The sequence below is a fragment of the Aegilops tauschii genome, chromosome 7 (assembly GCF_002575655.3).
Source record: "Aegilops tauschii subsp. strangulata cultivar AL8/78 chromosome 7, Aet v6.0, whole genome shotgun sequence".
Lineage (NCBI taxonomy): Eukaryota > Viridiplantae > Streptophyta > Magnoliopsida > Poales > Poaceae > Aegilops > Aegilops tauschii.
In genome coordinates, this window is record NC_053041.3 from 62,054,498 (window position 1) to 62,078,992 (window position 24,495).

Sequence of the window (24,495 nt, forward strand, 5' to 3'; positions counted from 1 at the left end):
GGAACATGAAATTTCTCTATGTTCTACCTGGTTGGGAGGGTTCAGCATCGGACTCGAGAGTGCTAAAAATGAGAATCGATCGCGAAGATGAATTTGTTGTACCATAGGGTATGACTCTTTCTCTTTGTGTTTCATTTCTCATATTTAGTTGTTAGCTAACTTACATACTTGTCAATAGGAAAGTACTATCTTGTTTATGCTGGCTGTACCAATGGACCTGGATTTCTATCTCCATTCAGACCCACTCGGTACCACTTGAAAGAGTGGGTTGCAAGTCAACAACAACCCCAAAATGAAAGAGAGTTGTATAACTTGCACCATGCTCATGCTAGAAATGTTGTGGAGATAACCTTTGGCTTGTTGAAGAAAAAATGGGTCATCTTACGTTCTTGTTCTTTGACACAGAGGACCAAGTAACACATGTCCATTTGATTGTTCATATGGGCCATCCTGTGTTCCTTCTTTGACGATAAACTAAATATTTACAGATTTGTCTTATTAATGCGTGTTGTGTGTTACACAACTATGGAAGGGATAGGCAACATATGAGAGATAATTTGTTGCTTCCGGAAGTCAAAGCTGAGCTAGCGACTATGACTCCTGAACCTGCAGATGATGCTACTTTCATTAGAAGTGTCCAGCAAACAAATGCATGGTCTAATTTTAGGCAGCAATTTGCGGATGAGATGTATGATGAGTACCTTGTGGCGCATGGAGAACTAGAGATCGAGTAGATAAGTAGCGATGGATTAGATAGCTAGCTGATGGTGCCTTTTTTGTGCTAGCTTGGTGATGGTGCCATTTTTTGTGTGGGAGCATGCTGGCTGTGATGGTGCCTTGTGTGTGATATGTTGTAAATGCTTCATCTTTTGTTCGCACTAATATATATGTTTTACCTTACTCGTACTTGCTCTTTTGTTCTTACTTTTATGCACATTCATTTATTTTACTTGTAGAAGCATGGTCGAAACAAAAGGAAAAAAGGTAGAGTTTACCTTACATGGACTCCTGAGATGGACACTGCATTGTTGGCCGTCCTTGTTGAGAATAGCAACAATGGTGACCATGCTCAAAATGGTTGGAAGCCACATGTGTATAATGCTTGCATTAAGCATGTCAAGGATACATGTAATGTTGACATTACGAAGGAAAACATAACAGGAAGAATCAAAACATTTGACAAGCAGTATGAGATCATTACCAAGATGCTTGCTCAGAGTGGCTTTGGATGGGATTGGGTAAAGAACATGGTGTCGGTTGATAGTCACGAAGTGTGGTCTCAATATGTGGAGGTACTTAACACCAAACTTATTTTGTGGTTATTTTTGCAACTTCAATATCATCTCCAAATATTTGTGTGTTTTGTGTAGGCTAACAAGGACACACGTGCCTATAGGAACAAGGTAGTGCTCAATTGGGAGTCTATCAATACCATATATTCAAAAGATCATGCGACCGGTGCAGGTGCTAGGACAGGAGTTGAATGTGTTCAAGAACCACAAGACAACCCGTTGTTGGAGAAGCTCCTGAGGTGCCTTTAAGAGGCAACGCACTGGGGATGCTATCTTGTGCATGATGGGAAAGATGAAGATGTCTTTTGATGATGCTTTGAAGACAACCGAGCCACTTCCTATGCCAAAGGTGACTCCTCCAACAGAAATCCTTGCTGCACTAAAGAAGGTACCAGATTTGGAGGATAGTGATATGCTGAGAGCTTATGGAAAATTGATCGTCAATGAGCGTTTGTTTGAAGCACTCATGGCGCTACCCGAGGACTTAAGGAAGCCATGGCTCTTAACCTTTGATTGTTTGTTACTATCCTGTTTAGTTGATGGATGGACTACTATGTACTTTGTTGTTTGCGAACTGTCTATTTGTGCTATGTGTAAGAGACATAAAACTATCCACTTTTGCTATGTGTAAGAGACATAAACTATCAAAATTATTATCCGTGTTGTGTTCTTGGTACTTTAAACTATTTTCTGTCATGCTTCCATTTTCCATATTTATTTCTACTTGTGTTAATTGTTTTGACCTTATTTAGAACATGTAATGTTATTATGTGTGTAAAATAATATATATATATATATATATATATTCAAATATACACATAATACTTTTTTTCATATATGTACAGAAGTTTATATTGTCCAAACTCAAAAAACATCCAATTCCATGGTTTGTATATCCAAACAACAATTGGAATTGAGTGCTACCCTGTGATTCCAACAATAAATTTCATGCACAACCAAACAATAGAATTCGAATTGGAGCCCATCTCCTTTCCATCTTGGATTTGGAATTTCCAGTCCAATTCAATTCCAAGCAATTTTTCCTACATCCAAACACAGCGCAAGGTTCATTTTCATGGCAGAAGTAAACTAATTTAGCTAGTGTCAAAAACGCTCATCAGATTAGTACGATGCACCTGCATAGCCACGTTCTTTTGTTAGCACTTTCAAGTTTCAAATCGGCCGGCCCGGTGAAGCAGTCAGCAACATGCCAACATGGGCACTTATGTCAGCTCTACAGGCCACGACTTCCCCTGTGTGATCTCTGCCATCGATCGTGTCAACATGGGCACTTCTATTTGAGCAGCAGTACCAGAGAGAACACGCGAGCAATACGAGCACAAAGTCTTTCTTTCTTTTTTTTTTGATTGAGGGAACGAACACCCGGCACCAGGCCGTCCGCCTGATCTCGAGGCCCAAAGTCTGTGTATCGCTCGTCCTTCCAGCAGGCCCAGATAGAGCGAACGCTGGCCCACCGAAACCAGCGTCCTGCACCGCGCTCCCGTTGCGGTTGCGCTCGCACGCGGCTGCTGCGCTTCGGTGGTTTTAGTCCCACCTCGCCCAGCGGAGGGGCGTCGGGCGGGAGAGCTGGCTATAAAAGCAGAGGCAGGTGCAACGTTGTTCCATACTTACCTGGACGGGGTCGACGGGCGATCAACAAGGCCCGTGGCCTAAGCCAATGGCCCACATTGCACTTGGTGGGCGCGTTGACTTATCATCTCCCCAAGTGGGAGAGTGAACGTCGTAATTTGTGGTAGAGGGGGTACGCGTTCGCGCGGCCCCTGCCAATTCTTGAAAATTAAAGTTTGGTCCCTGGCCGTGCCTGCTGCCAAGCAGTACTAGTTTGATTTTGTTCTGCTCCCTGGTGGATGTGCTGCACAGTGAGATGACCCTGCAGGCTTTTCCATTCCAGTCCTTGTGCTGAGGGCGCAAAATCAGTAGGACCAAATTTAGCTTTTCACAAACTTACAAATTTCCATGACAATTTACATGCCAATGTAGGTCATTAACATTTTTCTTAATAAATGATTTTTTTGACATGGACACTTGTTTTTACCCAAAAAGGAGTTAAAAGATATATCTTTTTTTCATATCTCTGATCTATTATTACCGGCCCTTTTCTCCATCGATGGCTAATGTTTACAACTCCCCTCCAAGCACCAACAGCGAACATGTGGATTCGCCTACCGCTCCAATGGTTGATATGTTTTTTTTGCGTCTTTCTAATCAATTACCAACCCTTTTCCCTATGGATGGCTAGAGTTTATAATTCCCCTCCAAGCACTACCAGCGCCCCCGTGGATTCGCCTCCTTCTGGCCACCGCTCCAGTGGCCGATGGCGGGGTGGAGAATCCCTTGTGCCTCTGCTTTGGCTAGTAATTTAGGTTAGGGTTTTTAGTCCTCGCAAGGCGGCGTTCGGGTGAACGGCGACACTCCTTTAGTTCGTCCATCTGGACGAAATCGACAGAGCTTCGGCGTACATTCCTCCCGTCTCTTTGGGGCATGATGTTAGGGTTCCTCGTCATGCGTGGGTGACAGCGAGTTATGGTGTCAGGCACTTTAGGTCGATTCAAGGGTTTAACGACGATGATTGCGGCTCCAGGGCACTGTCCTTAAGACCACGCGCATGAAGACTTACCGACTGTTATGGGCAAGGTCAGCCGGCTCCGGTAGGTGAGCGGCGACAGCGGCCAGTCGGCAGCTTGTCCTAGCAGGTATTGGTTGTTTGGTGGTCTAAGTATCTCGATGTATTTTTTTATTATGTTTGGGATGTTTGTCTGATGAACTGTTATAAGAGATACGGATGCTTTTTCGGAAACAAAATGAAATAAATATTTTTTAGGCAGGGTTTTTTTGAGACAAAGTTTTTTTAGGGCATTTTTTGGACAAAGTGATTTTTTTGAGGTACGAATTTAACGCAACGCAAACGCCGACTACCAGTCTACGGCCCAGCAAGGAAAAAAGGGCCGGGCTTAGGGTCGCGGCGGCCGGTCCAACCCAATCGTGCCATTGGTGCTGCGGCGGAGTCGGCTACTGGGCGGCGCAGACGAGAGCCACCGAGCGAGGGATCGAGCGATGGCGGCGGCGGCGGCGCTGCGGGGGATCGGCGCGAAGCTGTCGGCGAACCCGGAGAAGGTGACGAGCGCGCTGCTGCTGGGCTCGTTCGTGGCGCTGGCGTTCCGGTCGTCGGAGCAGCAGGGCGAGATCGACGAGCTGGAGGCCCGCAAGTCCTCCCTCCGCGCCGCCAACTCCGCCATGTCCTCCACCATGTGGGCCTGGAGGGAGGAGCTCGTCAAGCTCGCCGCCATGCCCTCCCCGCCCATCACTGCCGCCCGCCTCCGCCACATCTACGGCGAGGAGGACCTCGCCGTCCCGGCGCCCAAGCCGTCAGGTATGCACCTCCCTGCTTTACCGCGATTCTGCCGCAGTGATATACCGGTTCTCGCTGCCGTAGCTACAGATTTGTCATTTCTCGAAGAAAAAACTTCATATTTATGGTTACATTTATTGGGGCTGATGCTAATCTGAACCTGAAGTCAAAGCTGAAGCCATGTTTTAGCTTGTACTCCCTCTGTAAACTAATATAAGAGCGTTTAGATCACTACTTTAATGTTCTAAATGCTCTTATATTAGTTTACGGAGGGAGTAGATCGTTAATCAGCCAATCCTTTGTTCACATTGATTCTGAAGCATGTTAGACCTGCATTTATCCGTATACTGGATAGTGTATTTACAGAGATTGAGCCATTGCACTGCACATTTGGAGGTGCTGTGTGGTAGGCATCAAAATGGGTTTTAGTATTGGAGGTGATGTGTTCATTTTAGGAGGGCAGGGGGATAACAAATCAATGATGTACTGGAACTGTAACTGTGTAGGGTTTTCTTTTGTCCATGTTATTATTTGGCTGGAATTTCATGTTGGTTTTGACTTCATAGTCCTTCTAGGCTTCATTTTCCATCATGAAACAGTAGTAGCTCGAAATGCTAGAGGAGATGCTTCACTGTATGCAATGCGTAGCTTATGTCCTAATATACAAAATGAACTGTTTGAACTTATATTTTCGGGCCTATTCGGTGTTTGTCATGCATTATATTATGTCCAAGTTTGCATGTCTTTGTTTAATCTGATGATGGACAAAAGAAAAGGGTAGGATCACAGGATTTACATATTGATTCTTGGCATCAGTTGTGGATATTGTTGGACCCACTGTTGAAATTGAGCTGATCCCCAAAGCATGCCATAATTTGCATATAAGGTCACAGCATTCGCCTTCTTGAACTGTTGGATTATATTTGGCCAACAACCTCAAGGCATCACAGCACATCGATGCACATTGCTGGCAGCAAAAGCATCGGGAGAACAAACAGTTCGCTGTGTAGTTTTCGTCGAGCAGTTCTACATATTGTAAATTTATTGATGCACCATGGCAGGACATAACATTTGCCTTTTCAATCTGCAGGCCCGGATGCCGAGGAGGAACATGTTCCCCTAAAAATAACATGAACTCTTCCCCAATGCTTGCTGTCAAATTGCAGAACTGGTCCAGAGTAGCTTTGCACTGAGTTGCAAATATGATTTCCATTGACCTAATATAAAGAACCATGCCTCCTTGTGGCGCTGTTTTATACGCAGCTAATGAACAGTGCTGAGGTAGTCTTGTGTAGAAGCTCAGATGTTGTTGTCCTTGCACTTATATCTTCTGCCTGAATATCCTTCACATACAAACAATTATGAGATGTATAGCTCTCGTTTGAGCTCAGATAGGGCTTTGGTTGTGCCGATTGCTCTCGTCTCTTTTTCTGTTCTGTTGTGTTTCTTCTGGGCTCTCAGCATTGGAGACAAAAACCGAGCTAGAGCTCCTGAAGAAATGGAAATCATTTGGTTGGGTAACTCAGTTGGATGCTGATGATGTTTAGCTTTTTCTCACGCCAAATGGCACGTTGCAGTGCCCTGTGGTGTTACCATAGTTTGCTCCACTTGCTTGCTTGTGAGGGGAGCCCTTCTCTGGTCTGATTTTGCCATAGTTCACTTGGTTGAGAACTAGAAGTTGCTTTACTAGAGATGGTGACATTTGCTGAAGCACAGGATCGCTCTGGTCTGAATTTTTTTGTACTGTGGAAGCAGCCCAACATTGATCCGTTCGTTTGGGGTTGTCCAACATTTCAGGAACTGCATTCACTGGTGGAGAATTTGGGTTTAAAAAATCATTCGTTTGGGGATGACCAACATTCCAGGAACTGCATTCACTGATGTTTTTCAGATCTGAAAAAAAAAAGATAATTGGAGAAGTGGGGTATCGATCCCCATACCTCTCGCATGCTAAGCGAGCGCTCTACCATCTGAGCTACATCCCCTTGGTGATAGCTATCGTTAATCTACGTTAATAATCTCATTATGCAGGAACTCGGGTGCTTGTTCACGACGAGCTTGACGGGCGACGGCTTCTTCCGCGTCCATAACTTTCCATGCCCACTCGAGGAGAGCCTTTACCGAGTGCGGCCGGGCCTTGGCTAGGTCAGTGACGCACACAGTGGAGGCTAAACCCCCTCTAAAAGCTCGGATAACCAAGTAGCCTCTGATCCTTGGGATGATGTTGTGACACATGATGGAGTATTGAAGCGGCTCGCCGCTCCCTTGCTGGATGCTCATCAGTTCGTCCACGGCACCAGGTCTTGCGACAGACTAGTTCAAGAGGATGGACCGAGGGAGGTGAGTCCACAATTATCGGGCGGTCCCCTTGAGGGTGGCTACTAGGTATTTGTCCATGACACGATCATTTCCGCCAACGGCCTCTACGGTTGTGACATGTGTAGGGATTCTTTGGGAGCTGTGGCCCCGTCGAAACACTCAACGGAGTGGGCTCCGATGCCCCTCGCCCATGGAGCGGTTCAAAGTTCTTCTGGCGGCGCTAGACAAACATAAATTCGTCGCTTCAAGGAGCAACCTCGTCGGCATGAGTTGAAGTTGCATGAGCTTCCTACGGATCTATGCGATGACGAGAATGGCCGTCGCCTCTTTTGGTTGGTCAACTTGCCCCTTAGGTAATAAGGGCTCCGGTCTCCCGAATGCGGCCAGCTCGAGGAGTCAGGGACTCACAGAATTGTCTTGCATACTGTGGGGGTGTGACGATCATTGGTACACACAACCTTCACCTTTGCTTTCAACTACTGGATGAAGGGCCAAGCTTCTTGAAGGAGGCAGGAATACGCTCTTCCAGTGCTTTGTCATGCACAAACAAAGTCTGAGATACTTGGGTCACGACGGCTTCCCGATGCTCTTTCTCTACTCACACCTCCTTCTCCAACTACTCCAAATTCTCCTTCGGGGATGATGACTTATTTCCATATGCCACCGCCCTATCCGATGCAGATTGCCCCAATCGTTTCTTCTTGTTACTTGGTTCTGGCCTTCTTTGCTACGAAGACTATCCCACATAAAGGGTCATCTAAGGCATAGAAAGATCATCAGGGCATTCAGAGTTAGTCCTATCTACCGAATCCAAGGTGGTGAGTTTCCCAGCAAGCTGCCCAACATCTCCATAAAGATGATTGTGGGCAATGTCGAGCAAAGTTGTAGTTATCTTCATGGACTTGTTCTGTTGGGCCCCATGGTTGGTATCAAATGTCGACGATTAATCCAGCAGCGATCTCATGATCAATATGTAGTCATGTCTGAAATTAGATAGATAGGTGATACCTGAATGGGAATTACTTACCGATGAAGGTGACACATTCATTTTACCTAAGTTCAGCCGCCGAATGGAAAGAGACCTGCATTGTGCATAACTAATGTTATTAACCGATGTAAGATTAGAATGATCAAGAATTGCTGAGTTGTGTTACATGACTCTTTTCTTAGAGCACATAATACATCTATCGTCTGCATTGAATATACTTTGGATCCATGATTAAATCTCCATGTACAGTCGAAGGAGCCGCGAGGTTGAGGAAATATTAAGAACACAATAGTTTTAACACCCCCCCTGGCGGAAGCGACGATATGGGTCATACCTGCATATGGTCATATTATCTGGTCTGTTAGATGGACCGAGCCATGGAAATTGGCGCATATCAGGAGAAAAGCACGGTGCACGTATAGTATGGCGTATGTATATCACCTTGGTGGTTGGGGTAGACTCACACGAAGCGAGGGGATGTCGTTGCGTTCTGGTGTTGGACCGGTGGTCCTCTTGCAACCTCGTAATTGGACCATGATCCAGAAGTTTTCTCAAAAGATACCCGACGAATCAGTAGACATAAACCAACCCCACGATGAGGACACACATGCCCAACAACATAAGAAAACCCATCAGATTCGTGGCCTTGAGAACGATCCTTGACAGTTCTCAGTTGGAAGTGGATCTCGCTGGGGCCTGTTGGTATGCATACTCGGGGGATGAGTAGGAGCGCTGATGGGGCCAGGTGCATCTTGCCGTCAGTTCTGCTGGCTACTGTTGATATCCTACAAAAGCAGGGGACAAGAAAGCAAGCGGGAGGCGGTCGCGGACGAAATCCATCACAGCGGAGTAGGTGTCCTGCCATTCAAAGAATGTGCACTGTCGAGACTGCGAGAAAATCGAACAAACAACAGAAAGAGTAGCAATTAGAACAAGGGAATGAAACCATGACACAGATCGAGGAATTTTATTCAAGCTCTTAGACTCCAAAAGGATGATTTCCAGGTCTCTTCCCATCGATGGATATGACGCTCAGCACCTCCTAGACGCATATAGGGCAAGGGAGTATAGGGAGGAGACAAATTGCTCAGATAATGGTACCATATGGTAGTATGAGCCATATTGAATTTTCGCCCCTACAAACTCCAGTAGCATCACAAAAATATTCGATGCATTGGTGAAGATCATGGGCACTCTAAGACATTACATAGCCGAGAATGATTAAAATAAATATAATTTGTACAAATCTTTTATACTTTTTTTAGTGATGCTACGCTCTTAATGAGTAAGCTTAGTTTCACACATAAACATTATTGCTAAATATTAGTTATATTGTGCTTTGTTATGCATTTGTAATGTAATACATGTTTTGTGCGAAATAGAAGTTGTATTTTGTAATAAAAATGCTCCTTGAACTATTTTCGACAATCGCATCAATTACACAGTGCATATGTTGTTGTGTGTGATAGTGTATACATTAATATTATTAAATATCATAGTAGAGATCCCTTGAGCGTATGCTTAAACAAATATCTTAATAACAATCTTAGTGTATGATTAGGTAATCAAATTTACAGAAACTTCGACATTCATTCTTGGTATTTTGGTGGTCAAATGTGTCTTACAAATTATGATGTGTTCAATGTTATTTTAACATTGTATGCATGCTATGCATTTTGTGTTGAAATATTATTGTTTATAGTAATTATCGACGAACATATGGATACTGTCGATTCTACTACTTCTACATACAAATGATCTGATCATTTGATACGCTCACATGCAATGCACTTGGTATCATATGGTGTATACAGGTGCTTGTTGATGATTAATGCACTACCGATATTATGATAGATATGTAGTCACGTATGAAAGTAGAGAGAGTGGTGGTGCAGAAGGGAACTTAGTCGGCGACAAAGTTGACACGATTGGTTTTACCCAGGTTCATGACCCCGGTTGGGAATAAGCCATACATTTTGCCCATCGAACTTTATTAGTTGATGCTACGATTACAATAGTGTAGAATTGGTATTTTGTTCTAGGTTACGAGGCTCTCCTCACTCAATGAGATGTCCCTCTAGCGAGGCCTTGTCCTTCCTTTATGTAGGTAGGCCAGGGTCGATAATCCGGTAGTTGCCTTTAGCGGGCACGATGCGAATCATGTGATCTTGTGATTGAGGGCAAATATCTCCGTAACCATAAGATCTCTAACATAGCGCACACGTCCTTATTCCCTTGGAATGCCTACTCTAGCGTAGCGGGACACAAGATGAAGGGATCTTGTCAGGTGAATGACGTATGGGCACACCCCCAAGGTATCATATTTCGACTAGGTACTTGGACTCACCAAGAGTGGTCATGATTGATTATGGAAAATCATAGATGAATAAACAATGGAATTTAGTCACCATGCATAAGAAAAGATCCACATAACCATGCAAATGGGGAAAAGCTTTCTATTATATTATGCTATCTATATTCAATATTTTTTTACAACAAATCCTATATAAATAACTAGTTAATCTCCACCAATCTCTTTTTTTCTCACCATGCGAAGATGCCACCTTAAATATGCAATCATTCATGAAAAAAATGCACTGTCAAATGACATACAATTCATCATTTGCATTTCCAGCTTCAGCTATCATATTATTAAGCCGAACATCCATGTTCCATAAAACCAAGCCTCACTAAAATGAATTGCGACAGATTCTCGGAGCAACACATCAATCTTCTGGATAGTACATGCGGCGGAATGTGATGGAGCAAATAGAGATTATCCAGCAGCCAATACTACTCGGATTCGCCAACTCGCAACGATCCATCTAACGGTCAATGTCCAAAGTCATTCATGCGGTGGTGTAATTGTAATGGCACAGAAAAGAAACGTAAACTATGAAATTTGGAAGAAAACAATATTTAAGAATTCAATAAATTGGAAACCAAGTGCATTACGCTCACTGCCATCATGGTTGCCAATCAAGTCTGCAGGAGTCCTTATCCACACCTGTCTGCCAACACAGCATGGCATCAGAGCAGACGAGCACGAGACTCCCGTGGAAAAAACCACTCTGTAGATCGATCGATATCCGATCGAGCTTCCGTGCGGGAGTGTTCCTCCGTCCGTCAGTATACAGAGAGGCATCGCACACTCTGACAGAGACTGCTCACTCCACTCCCCACCAGCCCATCCATCGTCATCGTCTGCCGGAGATGCTCAGTCGATTGGCCGCGCGGCGGCCCCGCCCAGGCAGCGCCCGGGCCGCTGCCTACCGCTCCTCGGCGGCAGCCTCCTCCTCGGTCCTGCCCGACGCGCTCGACCGGAGCTCCGACGCCTACGCCCGCAACGCCGCCGCCGTCGGCGGCCTCCTCTCCGACCTGCGCTCCCGCGTCTCCCAGGTGCGTGCCTGCGTGCCGCCGGCCTCTCCCTTCCTCGGCCCGACCCCTTCCCTCTCCTGACGAAACGGAGGGCGCTGCAGGTGCTGGGCGGCGGAGGCGCGGGGGCGGTGAAGCGGAACGAGGGGCGGGGGAAGCTGCTCCCCAGGGACCGCATCGACCGCCTGCTCGACCCCGGGGCCTCCTTCCTCGAGCTCTCTCAGGTCAGCCATCACTCATCAGTGACAGTGAGACAGACCCCTTTTCCTCCCGGTGACCAGTTTTATCAAGCAACGGCGTTAAGGAAATTGTACTCCATGTTGGTCTGCTTATCCTAGTTATCATCGCTAGTTTGGCAATTGGACTGGCTCACATTTTGATTCCCGAAAAATGGGACTGAATTTTTCACCCTGCAGCTCTGAAGTGTATATCTTCTTAGTAGTTGCCATTTTCGCTTGAGAAGAATGGGTCCGAGTTTTTCACCCTGCGGCTTTAAAAAGGCATGCCCATTTCACTAATTTTTAGAGTAATCCGGCAACCTCTGTTTTGTACATGCATCCTGATTTTCTAAATACCTTCCTAATTAAATAGAGAAGCATGGATTCCACGGACGCACTAACTAGTAATACATCAGAAAAGACACTGGATGCAAGTTTCGGTAGGCTATGCGACTTTGTGACATAATTGACGGAAACACCATTGTCTTCCAATGCATATCTGTATCCTGCAGCCCACTGCCCCTAATTATTCAGACATGCCATTATCTGGTAGATGGTTCAGAATAGAAACAAATGTCTTCATAGTTGTCCATCTTGTTGTGGACTACGAGCTGCTGATGGTACTTTTCACAATAAAGCTTGCAGGATCTGATGTTTATGAGGAAGCATTACCATCAGGGGGAATAATTACTGGCATTGGACCTGTTCATGGACGACTATGTATGTTTGTGGCCAATGACCCAACTACGAAGGGGGGTACATACTATCCTATCACCGTCAAAAAGCACCTGCGGGCGCAGGAAATAGCTTCTGAATGTAAATTGCCCTGCATATATCTTGTTGACAGTGGAGGCGCTAATCTCCCCAAGCAGGCAGAGGTTTTCCCCGACCGTGATAATTTTGGTCGAATATTCTACAACCAAGCTAAGATGTCTGCAGATGGTATTCCTCAGATTGCAGTAGTTTTAGGTTCTTGTACCGCTGGCGGGGCTTATATCCCTGCAATGGCTGATGAAAGTATAATAGTTAAGGGAAATGGAACGATATTTCTAGCTGGTCCACCCCTTGTAAAGGTTAGTATTTTCTGCCCACAATCTTGACAAATATCTAAATTACATGTCCAAGTCTAAATGATCAGTTCTGCAGGCTGCTACAGGGGAGGAGATATCTGCTGAGGACCTTGGTGGAGCATCAGTGCATTGTAAAGTATCAGGAGTCTCTGATCATTTTGCACAAGGTATATTTTAACATAAATTGCTGTGTAATACGACTCGATTGCTGCTCTTTCAGATATAACGAATGGAGGATCGTCTGCTTAATTTCTTAAAAGATGCATTTCCGGCAAGCTTTTAGTGTAAAAGTTCTGCTTCTTTCTGTTATTATTTCTTTTTCCATGTTCTACATCCAACGGTGGTACACGTCCAGCTTGGCGGTTCCAAAAAACGAAGTATTAACAAGTACCTTATTAGATGTCGTCTCTGAGCATTCTATGGAGATTGGAGAGTACCGTTTGTTTCTTCCCTGATATATTTGATCATGCAAATAGTTTCCAGACCCTTGTTTGTTTCTGCCCTGATATATTTGATCATGCAAATAGTTTCCATCTTAAACCATAGATGGCCCTTTTATGTATCTTTTTTTTTCTAGACATATTAGTTGGATGTTGTTGCGACATCTTAGACATCTTTTGCACTGTAAATTGCAATAGATGAACGTCATGGTCTTGCGCTGGGAAGGAACATTGTGAAGAACCTCCATTTGGCCGCTAAAGAAACAAGTATACACAATTCTGCTTGTGATTACCAAGAACCATTGTATGATGTACAGGAACTTCGCTCAATTGCACCAGCTGATACGAAGCAATCTTTTGATATTCGCTCAATAATAGCTCGTATAGTCGATGGAAGTGAATTTGATGAATTCAAAAAATTGTACGGAACAGTAAGGATTTCTCTTATGCTTGATTATCCTTTGCATTCTGTATTGTGCGTTGTGCAACTCAAATCTGTTTCATTTGCATTTACGTAGACACTAGTGACCGGTTTTGCAAGGATATGCGGGCAGCCAGTTGGAATTATTGGAAACAATGGCATTTTATTTACCGAGTCGGCACTAAAGGGTACCCACTTCATTGAGTTGTGTGCTCAACGCAATATTCCTCTGATATTCCTTCAAAATATTTCTGGATTCATGGTATGGCATCTTCTTTACTTTTCAGTCATTCTTTCATTTCAATTCATGTTCAAAATATTGTCCTTTCCCGCCTCCTATTCATCTACAAAACTTTGCATTTCCGTCATTTCAATGGAAAGTGGTTTAGCCTGGTTAAAATAAAATAAAATAAATTCATGGTCATAAATAAAGTGACCTAATTGAGATCGCGAACACCCCTCGTCTCACAAATTGGCTTTTGACGGTGAAAAGACCCTTTATGACCCAACAGTTGTTATGAAAGCATGGTTCCAACAACAACAACGAAAAGCATGGTTCCAACAGCAACAACAAAAAGCATGGTTCCAGCATATCTGGCATGATGGAGTCTAGTGTTTGAAGTCCTAATGGACCGTGGGCGCCTGAGGGACCATCCATGTATTTTGAAGGGACCGTCCATGTATTTTGAAGGGGCATGTCAGCCACATACAGTGGCGGCTACACACAGTTTGTGATGTCAACTAACATCACAACTGGTGGAAAACACTCATAATTTTTTGTATTCATCACATAACTCATGCAATCATCAAGAGTTTGGTTGGTTGACATCACAAGGTCATAAGTCTAGCACTGCCACTGCACAGAGACCGCCCATCTACAGTAAAGGGGCAGATTGGGGCACAATTGAGTGAAGGGACAGATTGTTGGGATAGTCCGACATTGGTTGTACAGGGGAAAGACCCCTAAGAACTCTAACCTCACAAGCTAGCTTCTGGGGATGAGAGAATCTTTTACAGTCCAACAATATGAACTGCATACATACTAAATAGTTGGTCGGGGATACTAAAGTTTGAACATAACAGTTGGTTTTATTTTGGAGTACGAGCCTTCTAACCTTTTGCAGTGACAATGTTTAATAGGTTGGTTCGAAATCTGAAGCAAGTGGAATTGCGAAAGCTGGAGCAAAAATGGTTATGGCAGTTTCCTGTTCAAAGGTCAGACATTTCTACTGTTTCCCATTCTTGGTCTTAGTAAACTAGTGTCCTAGTCTTGCTTCCTTTCGCATTTACGCAGCATGTCACATGACATAGCATGAGTAGAGCAGAGTAGCACTTTTGTCTATTTGTTTTCTGTTCTTTTTTCTCTCTTTCGCCTTTTGGGTTTTCGTATGTTCTCGTTGGGTTTCATATCTAGCCTACCCCAACTTGCTTGTGACAAAATGCTATTATGGAATCTATAGCTAGTCCTGTATTTTTATCTACATCTAAAATTCTATAAAATTATATGAATAGCATGACCCTGTATATCTATATTTCTGCACAGGTTCCTAAAATTACCATAATTGTCGGTGGAAGTTTTGGTGCTGGGAATTATGGAATGTGTGGACGTGCATACAGCCCGAATTTTTTGTTCATGTGGCCAACTGCTAGGATATCTGTTATGGGTGGCATTCAGGTAAGACCTTTGAACCTGGCATTGGCTACAAATTGTCGTACTATTTTACTAGTATCATTACCTGGTGAAGGATGTCACAAATGTAACTCTTGGTATCAATTCCCTTGAAGCCTAGGGATATAGGTTATTAGGCAGCATTAGCAGTCCAAAATGTGAAGAATCTCAGGTGTTACTCAGCTGCAAATAAAAGCAGCCAGCATGTTACACTTTGTTGTAGAAACATTGTGCATGGTTGTTAGAAACATTTCCATGAGGCGCAACCAGGCAAAACAAAAGCAGAATGGCGGAATACCACTGTGAGAGCAAAGCATGCTTTCAGTCCATCAAAAGGCTATTTAGATTTTTGTGTCTCCTAGGCATGTGCACTGGACATTAAGAGGGAAACTGAGGTAGCACATATCAATCATGTTCTTGTACATGTGGACATCTTTGCACTGGTTTCTTATGGATATGCTTAGCCTCAAACAAGAGCCAAGCTACTACTGGTCTTAACATATCTTTCTCTTGAACCTTTCAGGCAGCTGGTGTTCTCGCCCAAATAGAGAAGAACAACAGGAAAAGGCAAGGAGTGGAGGTATAGTGCATCATTTATTGGATTCAGTAAACATAAGACAAATGCTAGTAGAAGATGAGACTTTTTTTGTTATGCAGTGGACCAAAGATGACGAAGAAGCCTTCAAAGCCAAAGTCGTCGAGGCCTATGACAAGGAAGGAAGCCCGTATTACTCGACCGCTAGGCTTTGGGACGACGGGATCATAGATCCCGCAGATACCAGGCGGGTTCTAAGCCTTTGCCTTTCTGCTTCGGCCAAGCCGGTTCCAGAAGACACGAAATATGGCGTGTTCCGAATGTAAATCATGCATGTATAGTGCACATCCCTGTAAAATAAAACTCTGCTTCGATGCTTCCAATATATGGATTGAAATGAGGCGCTTATTCAAAGCTTGTTTCTCTGGGGAAACTTTGCTAGCCCTGATGTATTGATTTTGTCCATGTTCTTTTCTAGTGCTTGGAAGGGGCTAAAAGGCGACTTGATCGAAAACGAACTTTACATTGTGCTGTGTCAAAAGAAACCAGCGCGTGCAGATGTTGGTTACCATGTGTGCACTAGAAAATTTATTTGCAACATAAATAGATTTTGGTGCAAATTGTATAACTTACCATCCTTGTGTTGATTTCACATGACACGTATGTACATTTTCTCGTCCAAACTCCAAGTGTCCACTTTTCACATTTTTTTCAAGTGTCCATAGTATTGGAAAATCTAGATAAATCAATGTAATCGAGAACCACCTAGATTGAATGTTTAATTCATAAGACGCTAGTACAAATATGAGTATTGGAGGTGTTAAAAATCTCTTATCCACCTGAGGCTGGTTTCGTCGAGAAGCTGCCTCCTAGATGAGTAATCTGTAGCGAATATAAACCCTCGGAAACCAAACCCTCACACTGTCCCTTCTTCACTCCCCCTTTCTCTCCCACATCACAGCCATTGTATTTCTCCACCATCAGCTAGTTGGTAAACGGGCGCGGCGGGGTTCCCTGCCAGTCAAGGGTGAGGGCATGATTGGCGGTGCATATGCTAGCACCGCCTGAGGAGAGAGGGCTTCCCCTCGGGCTGCCATGAATGTCGGACCGTGGCCCCTTACGGTGCGGTTATGTCGTGACACTCCTCCTGCCCCGCCACCACCGTCCCCGTAACGGGCGAGGGTGAGGGGTTTGGTGCGGGCTTTGCCACTACCACCTCTAACCCAAAGAAGGAGGGCCTTGTCAGGCCGCCATAACCGCATTGAGGAAGTGAGGTGGAGCGACCCATTACGCTGGGTATTCGACCCCTCGCCAGAGGATCTTGCGAGAGGTGAGAAAGCCATGACCATATCAATAGAAGTTGCCTCTTGATAGAGGTCAAGAAGATACATCAGCAACATCGACACAATGTAGAGTCATTGTTGTCAAGAGTCTTCTATCAACTGGCACAATTGGTCGATAGAATCCAATTTCTTTTGTTTGCTCAATACATTTTTTAGATTTTAGAACATTCTTGCATATGTTCCTTGTAGACATTTGAAAATATATGAATGTATTATGAAATGCAATGCACCTATGATATGAATTTGGATGTGTATATCATAAGTCATGAATGTGTGGTGGATGTTTGCTATGAATTTTTCATGAAATTGGATTTGGAATCAAGGCTGGTTGAAAAATAAAAATTAAATTTTAGCCCTGAAAGATCAATATAGGCGATTCTGAAGGAGAAATCACTTTTCGGTACTTAAGTATTGGAGGCGGTTATGCAGAAAACCGTCTATAATACTTAGGCATTGGCGCTGTTTCCGCCTATAAACCACTTTGCTAGGTAAAGTATTGCAGCAGCTTTTGAACCACCTCTAATACTAAAAGTATTTCACGGTTACCCTATTATGTACCAGTAGGAATGCAATGTCCAAAAACATCAATGTGTTTGAATACAAGTGCTTCATTATAGTAGTTAGTAGTTGATACCCCCAATGCTAACAGAGACATGCATGTGCTTAAATTAGGGCATATTTGGTTGGCCTCCACACTTGGCCACAATTTTGTGCCACAAGTGTGGCATGCCATAGTTTTTGTGGTGGTCAAATTGGTCGCTACACTTGTGTCAAAAGTTGACTAGCAACTGAGTCTATAACAACTAGGATATGTGAGTTAAAAGTGTGGCATGCCACAACTATGGTTGCAACCAAAGGGTTGCCACAGTTTGCCTAGCACAAAACTATGACAAAGTGTGGATGACAACCAAACTTCCCCTAAGGCTCAGAGGAGCTTATGAAAGTGTGGATGGCAACCAAACATACCCTAAGTTTGCATTGCACAAAATTGTAACCAAACTATGGCTGTTGGGGTGTTCTCTCCTCACACAGGCTAAGGGGCTTTTTGGGCTGAGCCCGTGCATGTTGAGGAGACCTCGTGTAGGCTACCAAACAGTGAAAAGTAGGTCGAACATGGAACATATAAGGAACATGTAGGCTTGTGCAGGCTATCCAACATACCCTAAGACTCAAGGCCGATTATGAAAAAAGTTGTTGAGTGAAGGGTTGACGAGGACAGATTGGGGGTGGGGTTATGTTTTTAAGCTGCAAAACAAAACTGAGCCTAAATTATCGAACCGTCCATTGAAAGTAGCACCCACTCAAGCATTTGTTGATCCCGAGATTGACACCACGCGATCGCCCCACAACAAAGATTATTGTTCATGATATGTGTGAGAACCATGTCACCAGTTTCATCACGGTCACTACCGGTGAATTCTCGCCTGCCATCCTTGCCGAGGCTAGATAGGGTCAGTCGGAGAAGACTACGATCACATCCTCGCATTGTTCTTATCATGTCAAAGATAATCTGACGAGGTTGGTCTATCACTTTCGTAGCAATGATTAATTTCATAACTATGAATTAAACTTAAACAGCTCAGGACTAGCAGTCAATGATACCAAATTTCCAAGAACATTGGTGGTTCACCCATTGAAAAATATTATTCACACCTTTCAGATGCGTGAACCCTTGAATTTCAGTTTAAATTTGAACACCAATTTGACTAATGAAATATGAGTTATATGAAGGCTGGATTTTTTTTGTGCATGTTGCATTGATCCACCCAGTGGTGAATAAGGATAAAAATGAAAGGTGGTTCAAAGAACTAATATACATTATATGGACCAGTTCATTACCAACTCACATTAATTTGCCTCACAAAAAAAGTTAAACTAGTGGAGAAGCCAAAGGAAAACATGGACGAAACTATTATCTATGTTGATTTTTTTTTTGAAATGACACATTAGATTTCAAACTGTAACTTTTCACCACCTAAGTAAAATTAATTATAGAAGATCTAACATGTTTTTGGGGTTGGATAAGTTGATATTTGAAGTTAGCTTTCATACATCCAAGTTATTTGACGTCTCAAGTGAAAAGTTACGTATTTTTCAGACTTGTTTAGCAATTAATTACAGCGCGAGGCTCTATAAATTTGCTCATGCTACAACTTATGACTCATAAATTAATCATTTATTTTAAAGGTAGGAAGTACTCCTCGGCTGTTCCACGCAAAAAGACGCGTTCTTGATTAAACTAACAGCCATGGGTCGGAGCTGGGGCGCGCAGCCACTCAAGCTCCAAAAAAATACAAAAACAAATAGCAATTTGACAACTTGCAGGGCAGATTCATCAGCCGTCGCCGCGCTAGCTACCCTGTCTCTCCTCCAGCGAGAAGAGCATCCATCCATGCCGCCGGGGGCGGAGGAGGCGGAGCGGGCTGGCCGCAGAGGGGTCCCTTCCCTGCTCGCCGGCGGCGGAACCGGGCAGGAGGAGCACATCGCCTCCGACGTCACCCAGGCAAACCTCTCCCTCCTCTCGGAGCAGATTCACCGAGATTGACTTGCATTGGGATTTAGGAGAGGGGGAGGCTCATGTGGAGCGGTTCATTTGGTTCAGCTGATAGGGTGGACGCCGCTGATCGAGCTGAAGCGGGTCGCCGGGAAGGAGGGGGTGGGTGCCCGCATCGTCGGCAAGATCGAGGCCTACCAGCCCCTCTGCTCCGTCAAGGACCGCAGCGCTCTCAGGTATATAAACTTTCACAAATCTTGGGATGAGATTAGATTGGAGCGCTAGTTTTGTTAGTGTCGACTGAGCAAATGAGCTGGATGATACTGTTGAACTGAACCACTAACTTTCAGTAAGCCACCCTTCCTACTGTTTACAGTTGCCTAGAACACCAAAACATCTGTAAGAAGACTTTTTTTTTACAAGAAAATAGTAACTTCAGCTTCTGGTCAGGTACATAGTCTTGCTGTTGCTAGAACACCAAAACATCTGGTAAGTATTAGGAATTATGTATGGACTTATGATATGTCTGCTTCTTTATGTTTCCTTCAGGATGATAGAAGACGCCGAAGAGAAAGGGTTGATTTCACCTGGTGTCACGACTCTAGTCGAGCCGACAAGTGGTAATTTGGGGTTAGGACTGGTGCTCATTGCTCTGAGCAAAGGGTACAGGTTTGTCGCGGTGATGCCGGGCCAGTATTCGCTGGATAAGCAGATCTTGTTGAGATACATGGGTGCTGAGTTGTTCATAACCGGTAAGATTAAGATAGATAGCATCTTAATTTATTCCTGTCCAAAAAAAACAGAATCTTAATTGCTTGCTTAGTTCTGATTTTCCTTGCATACCTTTGTTTACAATGGCCAATTACTATGATTTGTATTGGTTAAGACTTGTTCCATTTGGTGTGACTAAATTGGCAGATCCAGCACTTGGGTTTCCAGGGCAAGTTGAAAAGGTCGAACAGCTCAAGAAAGAATTGCCCAATGTACATGTTCTTGATCAGTTCTCGAATCCAGCAAACCCCGAGGCACACATTCGATGGACTGGTACCGTCTCAAAATGACTTGACACATGATGTTCATAAGGAAGGACACCTATTTTGCAAGTTAGTAGCTTTTAAAACGTGCCCAATTTTCAGGACCCGAGATTTGGAAGGATACTGCTGGAAAGGTGGATATATTTGTTGCAGGTTCAGGCTCAGGAGGGACGGTATCTGGTGTTGGGAAGTATTTGAAGATGCAAAATCCAAATGTAAAGATCATTTGTGTGGAACCTGCAGAGAGTCCAGTTATTTCAGGTAAATCAATGGTGATGTTATGGTCATATAAATTTCTTCTATAGTGCCTCTATGCTTCATATAATTAAACCATCATAATACTGTGTGAAATGATATTTATCTCTCATCAGTTGTAACTATGCTTGTTGTTTACTTGTCAGTCCGTTAGTTTCATTCACCATCTTGTTCTTTTAGAAAATATTTCATTTGTTAGGCAGCAGATAAGTGTCAATAAATTATGCTTCGTTGTATCTACTTGATTGAAACCTGTGGTGGTCCAGATAATTATATGGGTCCACATTTGCTTCAGATTGTGTGGTGCGAGTTACTAAAATCACCTGAACAACATCAAAATAGTACCTTCCGTGACAGTGACACTGACACTACTGCCTTGCTTGTTGTTGTTCAGGTGGGGAGCGAGGCAAACATAAAATCCAGGGAATAGGGCCGGGATTCGTCCCTGAAATCTTGGACAGCTCGGTCATCGATGAGGTGCTTACCGTGACCACCGAGGAAGCAATGGTGAACGCAAGGAGGTTGGCAATGGAAGAGGGCCTACTTGTGGGCATATCTTCGGGTGGAAACTTGGCGGCTTGCTTGAAGGTTCTTACATCACCCAGAACCAGTCTCGGGCAAACTTTGTTTGAGTTATCTTAAGACTTCACTTCCTGATCTTTAGTAACCCTTTTAGGTCGCGGCAAGAGAAGAGAACAAGGGGAAGATGATTGTGACCATGTTCCCGAGCGGGGGCGAGAGATACATGAACTCTGACCTCTTTGCAGCTGTAAGAGAGGAGTGTATCGCCATGACCTTTTGACCACACATGATACAGATTTACAAGAGTTGTATGTAAGGTAGATTCAGCTGGTTACTGTATTGTGTTGCACGACCTTTCTACGGAGTTCATCAACAGACGACCTTGCTACGGAGTTTATCTACAAGGGATCATGAATTGTTGTTAGTCATTGAATGCATGTATTACCATATCATCTGATGCCACAGCGGCACCAAAACAGAACATCTATTTTGTGACTTGGTTCTTGGTGTACGCAGAAATTTGTTTTTTGTTTTTTTAGAAAATCGAATATAAGAGTGACATTAGCATGTGCATATAGAAAGGAGGGAAGGAAGTGTTCGGCACTATTCCTAGAAATAGAGGACCCCAATACGCAGGGCACGTCATATTTTTAGGGCTACCAGCGAACACCCTCAAAGTCGAATGGATGGCAATTTTCCTGTGCAACGTGGCAATTTTTCTATGTGCTACATGGCAACTTTCGACTCTGATCATGGCAAATTTATTGAAGTTGTCATGAGAACTTCAATTGGTACGACATGGCCAGTTTGGGGCGTTCGCTGGGATAATGCTCCCAGGAAAAGTTCGGCAGATAACGTTTCCCAAAACAAAATAGTCTCCAGTTAGCCTGGTTCTTAAAAAATAGTTATAACTAAAAATATATTTTATATAATAATTCATATCCAATATTAATTGGACAAAATATTTCTTTTTATTTGGTAAAAGTAAAATAAAATAAAGCTTTTCAGGCCAAGAATTGAACCTAGGAACTACCCATGAGACCTGCACAAAATATCCACAAAGCATATGAACTGCTACAATATTATATCACAAGGCATATTTGCACATGAAAATTCCGCCCATTTGATACCGCCATAGGTTGGGGTGGTAACCACAAGGTCGGGCCGTCATGATGCATTTTGAGCTCAATGCAAAATAAATTAGAAGGCCCCTGCTCGGCAACGCTTTCTCTTTTGAATGGATGAGAAACTTAAACTAAATAGAATTTATACTTTTTTGCTTACTTTTATTAAAATAATTTCGTACCTATTATATTTTTAGTTTACTTAGTTTGCATAATCTGTAGTGTTTTTTGTTACACTCTTTGAAATGTATGTAAATCTGCACTTGTTGTAAAAAAAAGGTTATATTAGCCTTTCGAGACATTGCCCTTAACAAATATTTACGTAGAACCTGCTTAATGCAAAAAAGAATGAAATGAATAAATAAATGATGCTGTGACTTTGAAGATTAATCTTGATACTCTCATGAAGATAGTGTATGTATATATTCGAGTGTGTATGTGTGTTCTTCTCTATATATTAGTATTCTTAAAAAGTGTACCGTGGTTTTTACTGTATGGTTAGGAAAGCACAATAACAGAAACATCTAGAATACAAGTTTCTTATGAGGAGTTTATCATCGATTGTTAGCATGCTTCTTTACCAAATTTTGTGTTGTCATATGTTACAATGGATTAAGTACTCGGTTGAAAATATGTGCTTGGATTATACTTGTATTAAAATATCATCACTTATAACAATCACCAATGAATATAAAAATATTATGGATTTTTCAACTATTACATACATATGATTTGATATACTTGTCGGAATGCACTTGGTCTCATCTAGTGCGTACAAATGCTCCTACGAGTTACACAAATAAAATTCATCTTAAGTACCTACGTAAAATTAAACATATCAATCTAGTTAAGAGGGCCTTTGTAAAGGATAGTGTATGATCGACAAGAGGGGGTTAGTAGAAGATTTAACCCCTTTCTTAGCGGGGTTCGCAAATGTAACTGGATAAACTACTATTTGCCTAATAGCTCCCTACAAATGCAATTTTACAATTGAGAACTTCAAGAAAAGTAGATTGCACAAAGCAGAGAGAGTGAAGGGGAGAACCCGATGAAGGCGGCGTGTTCACGGTGGAGGACCCCGATTGCTATTGTAGTGTTAGGGATGGTGTTGCTGCGCTCAGCGCCTATGTATCCCGCCTTGAGTGTGTGCGTGTGTTGCCGTGGGGTGCGTTTGTACTTGGGCTATGGCTGATCATTGCTTTATATATAAAGCGGGGCAAAAGCCTTTTTGGTAATACATAAACAAGGATGTAGTTCTCCAAGTTCGGATAGTTTGCATGATGACTTCACTTAGAGAGGCTTGAATACCAATTTGTAAGATCACCAAGGTCTCGTCTACCCAGGACAGTTGCATCTCCTTGAGATAGGATACTATGGGGACCCGATTTCGCAAACTAAATAAACGTTTGATTACATGCAGTATTCCTATGATTGGTAGGTAGTGTTTCATATTCAGCTTCATTAGCATACCAAATAACAATGAAACATTAATATAGATAGGCCCCTGAGGCCATGTACTTGCATACAAGCTTAATTAGCTTGGAAGAGAACATAGAGTAACACCTCCAACGGGTTGAACTGGTAAATCTTGAGATTGACGAAATCATCAGGAGACACATCGTACTCGACGGGAACTGCGTCTACCACTGACCACACACATCGAGAGAATGCCTAAATACAAGGAAATGTGAACACCATTGAATCTAAGGGACTGGCTGAAACCAGTTTTCTAAAGCACCTGGGTGTCATGCCGGTTTAAAATAGGAGCACTTTGATCCATGGGAGGCAGCAAATAAACTCCACTTTAGATACATGTCAGCTGACTGAGTTTTAAGTTTTGGGTCAGTCGATTTTTTTGACCGTTGATTGCTGCTCCAAGATGCGTGCTAATTGTTTTTTTCTTGTTGTGTGCTCTGTCATGTATTGGGCTGTTTGTTTTTTGATTGACCCTATTTTGAAGGAAATATGCCCTAGAGGCAATAATAAAGTTTTTATTTTGTATTTCCTTATTCATGATAAAGGTTTA

The 24,495-nt window shown here is 43.3% G+C and overlaps 3 protein-coding genes and 2 non-coding genes across 5 annotated transcripts; 4 read left to right on the forward strand and 1 right to left on the reverse strand.

Annotated features, from left to right (window-relative positions):
* Positions 1 to 2,916: 2,916 nt before the first annotated feature.
* Positions 2,917 to 3,076, forward strand: LOC120970212 (U1 spliceosomal RNA). Its single transcript, XR_005764943.2, has one exon. It is a non-coding gene; the product is annotated as a U1 spliceosomal RNA (small nuclear RNA).
* Positions 3,077 to 4,264: 1,188 nt separating this feature from the next.
* LOC109761754 (uncharacterized) lies at positions 4,265 to 6,074 on the forward strand. Its single transcript, XM_020320578.4, has 2 exons — positions 4,265 to 4,683; positions 5,753 to 6,074. The coding sequence occupies exons 1-2, from the start codon at positions 4,368 to 4,370 to the stop codon at positions 5,794 to 5,796; spliced, it is 360 nt and encodes a 119-aa protein (XP_020176167.1). The 5' UTR covers positions 4,265 to 4,367; the 3' UTR covers positions 5,797 to 6,074.
* A 500-nt stretch (positions 6,075 to 6,574) lies between these two features.
* TRNAA-AGC (transfer RNA alanine (anticodon AGC)) lies at positions 6,575 to 6,647 on the reverse strand. The gene has a single exon. It is a non-coding gene; the product is annotated as a tRNA-Ala (tRNA).
* A 4,383-nt stretch (positions 6,648 to 11,030) lies between these two features.
* On the forward strand, positions 11,031 to 16,111 carry LOC109761749 (methylcrotonoyl-CoA carboxylase beta chain, mitochondrial). The gene is made up of 10 exons (XM_020320573.4): positions 11,031 to 11,368; positions 11,449 to 11,568; positions 12,201 to 12,635; positions 12,709 to 12,799; positions 13,271 to 13,503; positions 13,591 to 13,755; positions 14,634 to 14,708; positions 15,037 to 15,168; positions 15,686 to 15,742; positions 15,820 to 16,111. The coding sequence occupies exons 1-10, from the start codon at positions 11,183 to 11,185 to the stop codon at positions 16,021 to 16,023; spliced, it is 1,698 nt and encodes a 565-aa protein (XP_020176162.1). The 5' UTR covers positions 11,031 to 11,182; the 3' UTR covers positions 16,024 to 16,111.
* A 3,146-nt stretch (positions 16,112 to 19,257) lies between these two features.
* Positions 19,258 to 21,842, forward strand: LOC109761758 (cysteine synthase). Its single transcript, XM_020320581.4, has 7 exons — positions 19,258 to 19,543; positions 19,643 to 19,770; positions 20,084 to 20,286; positions 20,453 to 20,578; positions 20,671 to 20,829; positions 21,218 to 21,411; positions 21,500 to 21,842. The coding sequence occupies exons 1-7, from the start codon at positions 19,289 to 19,291 to the stop codon at positions 21,623 to 21,625; spliced, it is 1,191 nt and encodes a 396-aa protein (XP_020176170.1). The 5' UTR covers positions 19,258 to 19,288; the 3' UTR covers positions 21,626 to 21,842.
* The last annotated feature ends 2,653 nt before the right edge of the window (positions 21,843 to 24,495 follow it).

Bases quoted from the DNA above. Each gene is read 5' to 3' on its own strand.
- LOC109761754 (XM_020320578.4), top strand. From the start codon at position 4,368: ATGGCGGCGGCGGCGGCGCTGCGGGGGATCGGCGCGAAGCTGTCGGCG. The intron at 4,684-5,752 runs GTATGCACCTCC...TTCAATCTGCAG, and splicing joins CCCGGCGCCCAAGCCGTCAG to GCCCGGATGCCGAGGAGGAA.
- LOC109761758 (XM_020320581.4), top strand. From the start codon at position 19,289: ATGGGTCGGAGCTGGGGCGCGCAGCCACTCAAGCTCCAAAAAAATACA. The intron at 20,579-20,670 runs GTACCGTCTCAA...CCCAATTTTCAG, and splicing joins GGCACACATTCGATGGACTG to GACCCGAGATTTGGAAGGAT. The intron at 21,412-21,499 runs GTTCTTACATCA...TAACCCTTTTAG, and splicing joins ACTTGGCGGCTTGCTTGAAG to GTCGCGGCAAGAGAAGAGAA.
- LOC109761749 (XM_020320573.4), top strand. From the start codon at position 11,183: ATGCTCAGTCGATTGGCCGCGCGGCGGCCCCGCCCAGGCAGCGCCCGG. The intron at 12,636-12,708 runs GTTAGTATTTTC...TCAGTTCTGCAG, and splicing joins CTGGTCCACCCCTTGTAAAG to GCTGCTACAGGGGAGGAGAT. The intron at 15,743-15,819 runs GTATAGTGCATC...TTTGTTATGCAG, and splicing joins GGAAAAGGCAAGGAGTGGAG to TGGACCAAAGATGACGAAGA.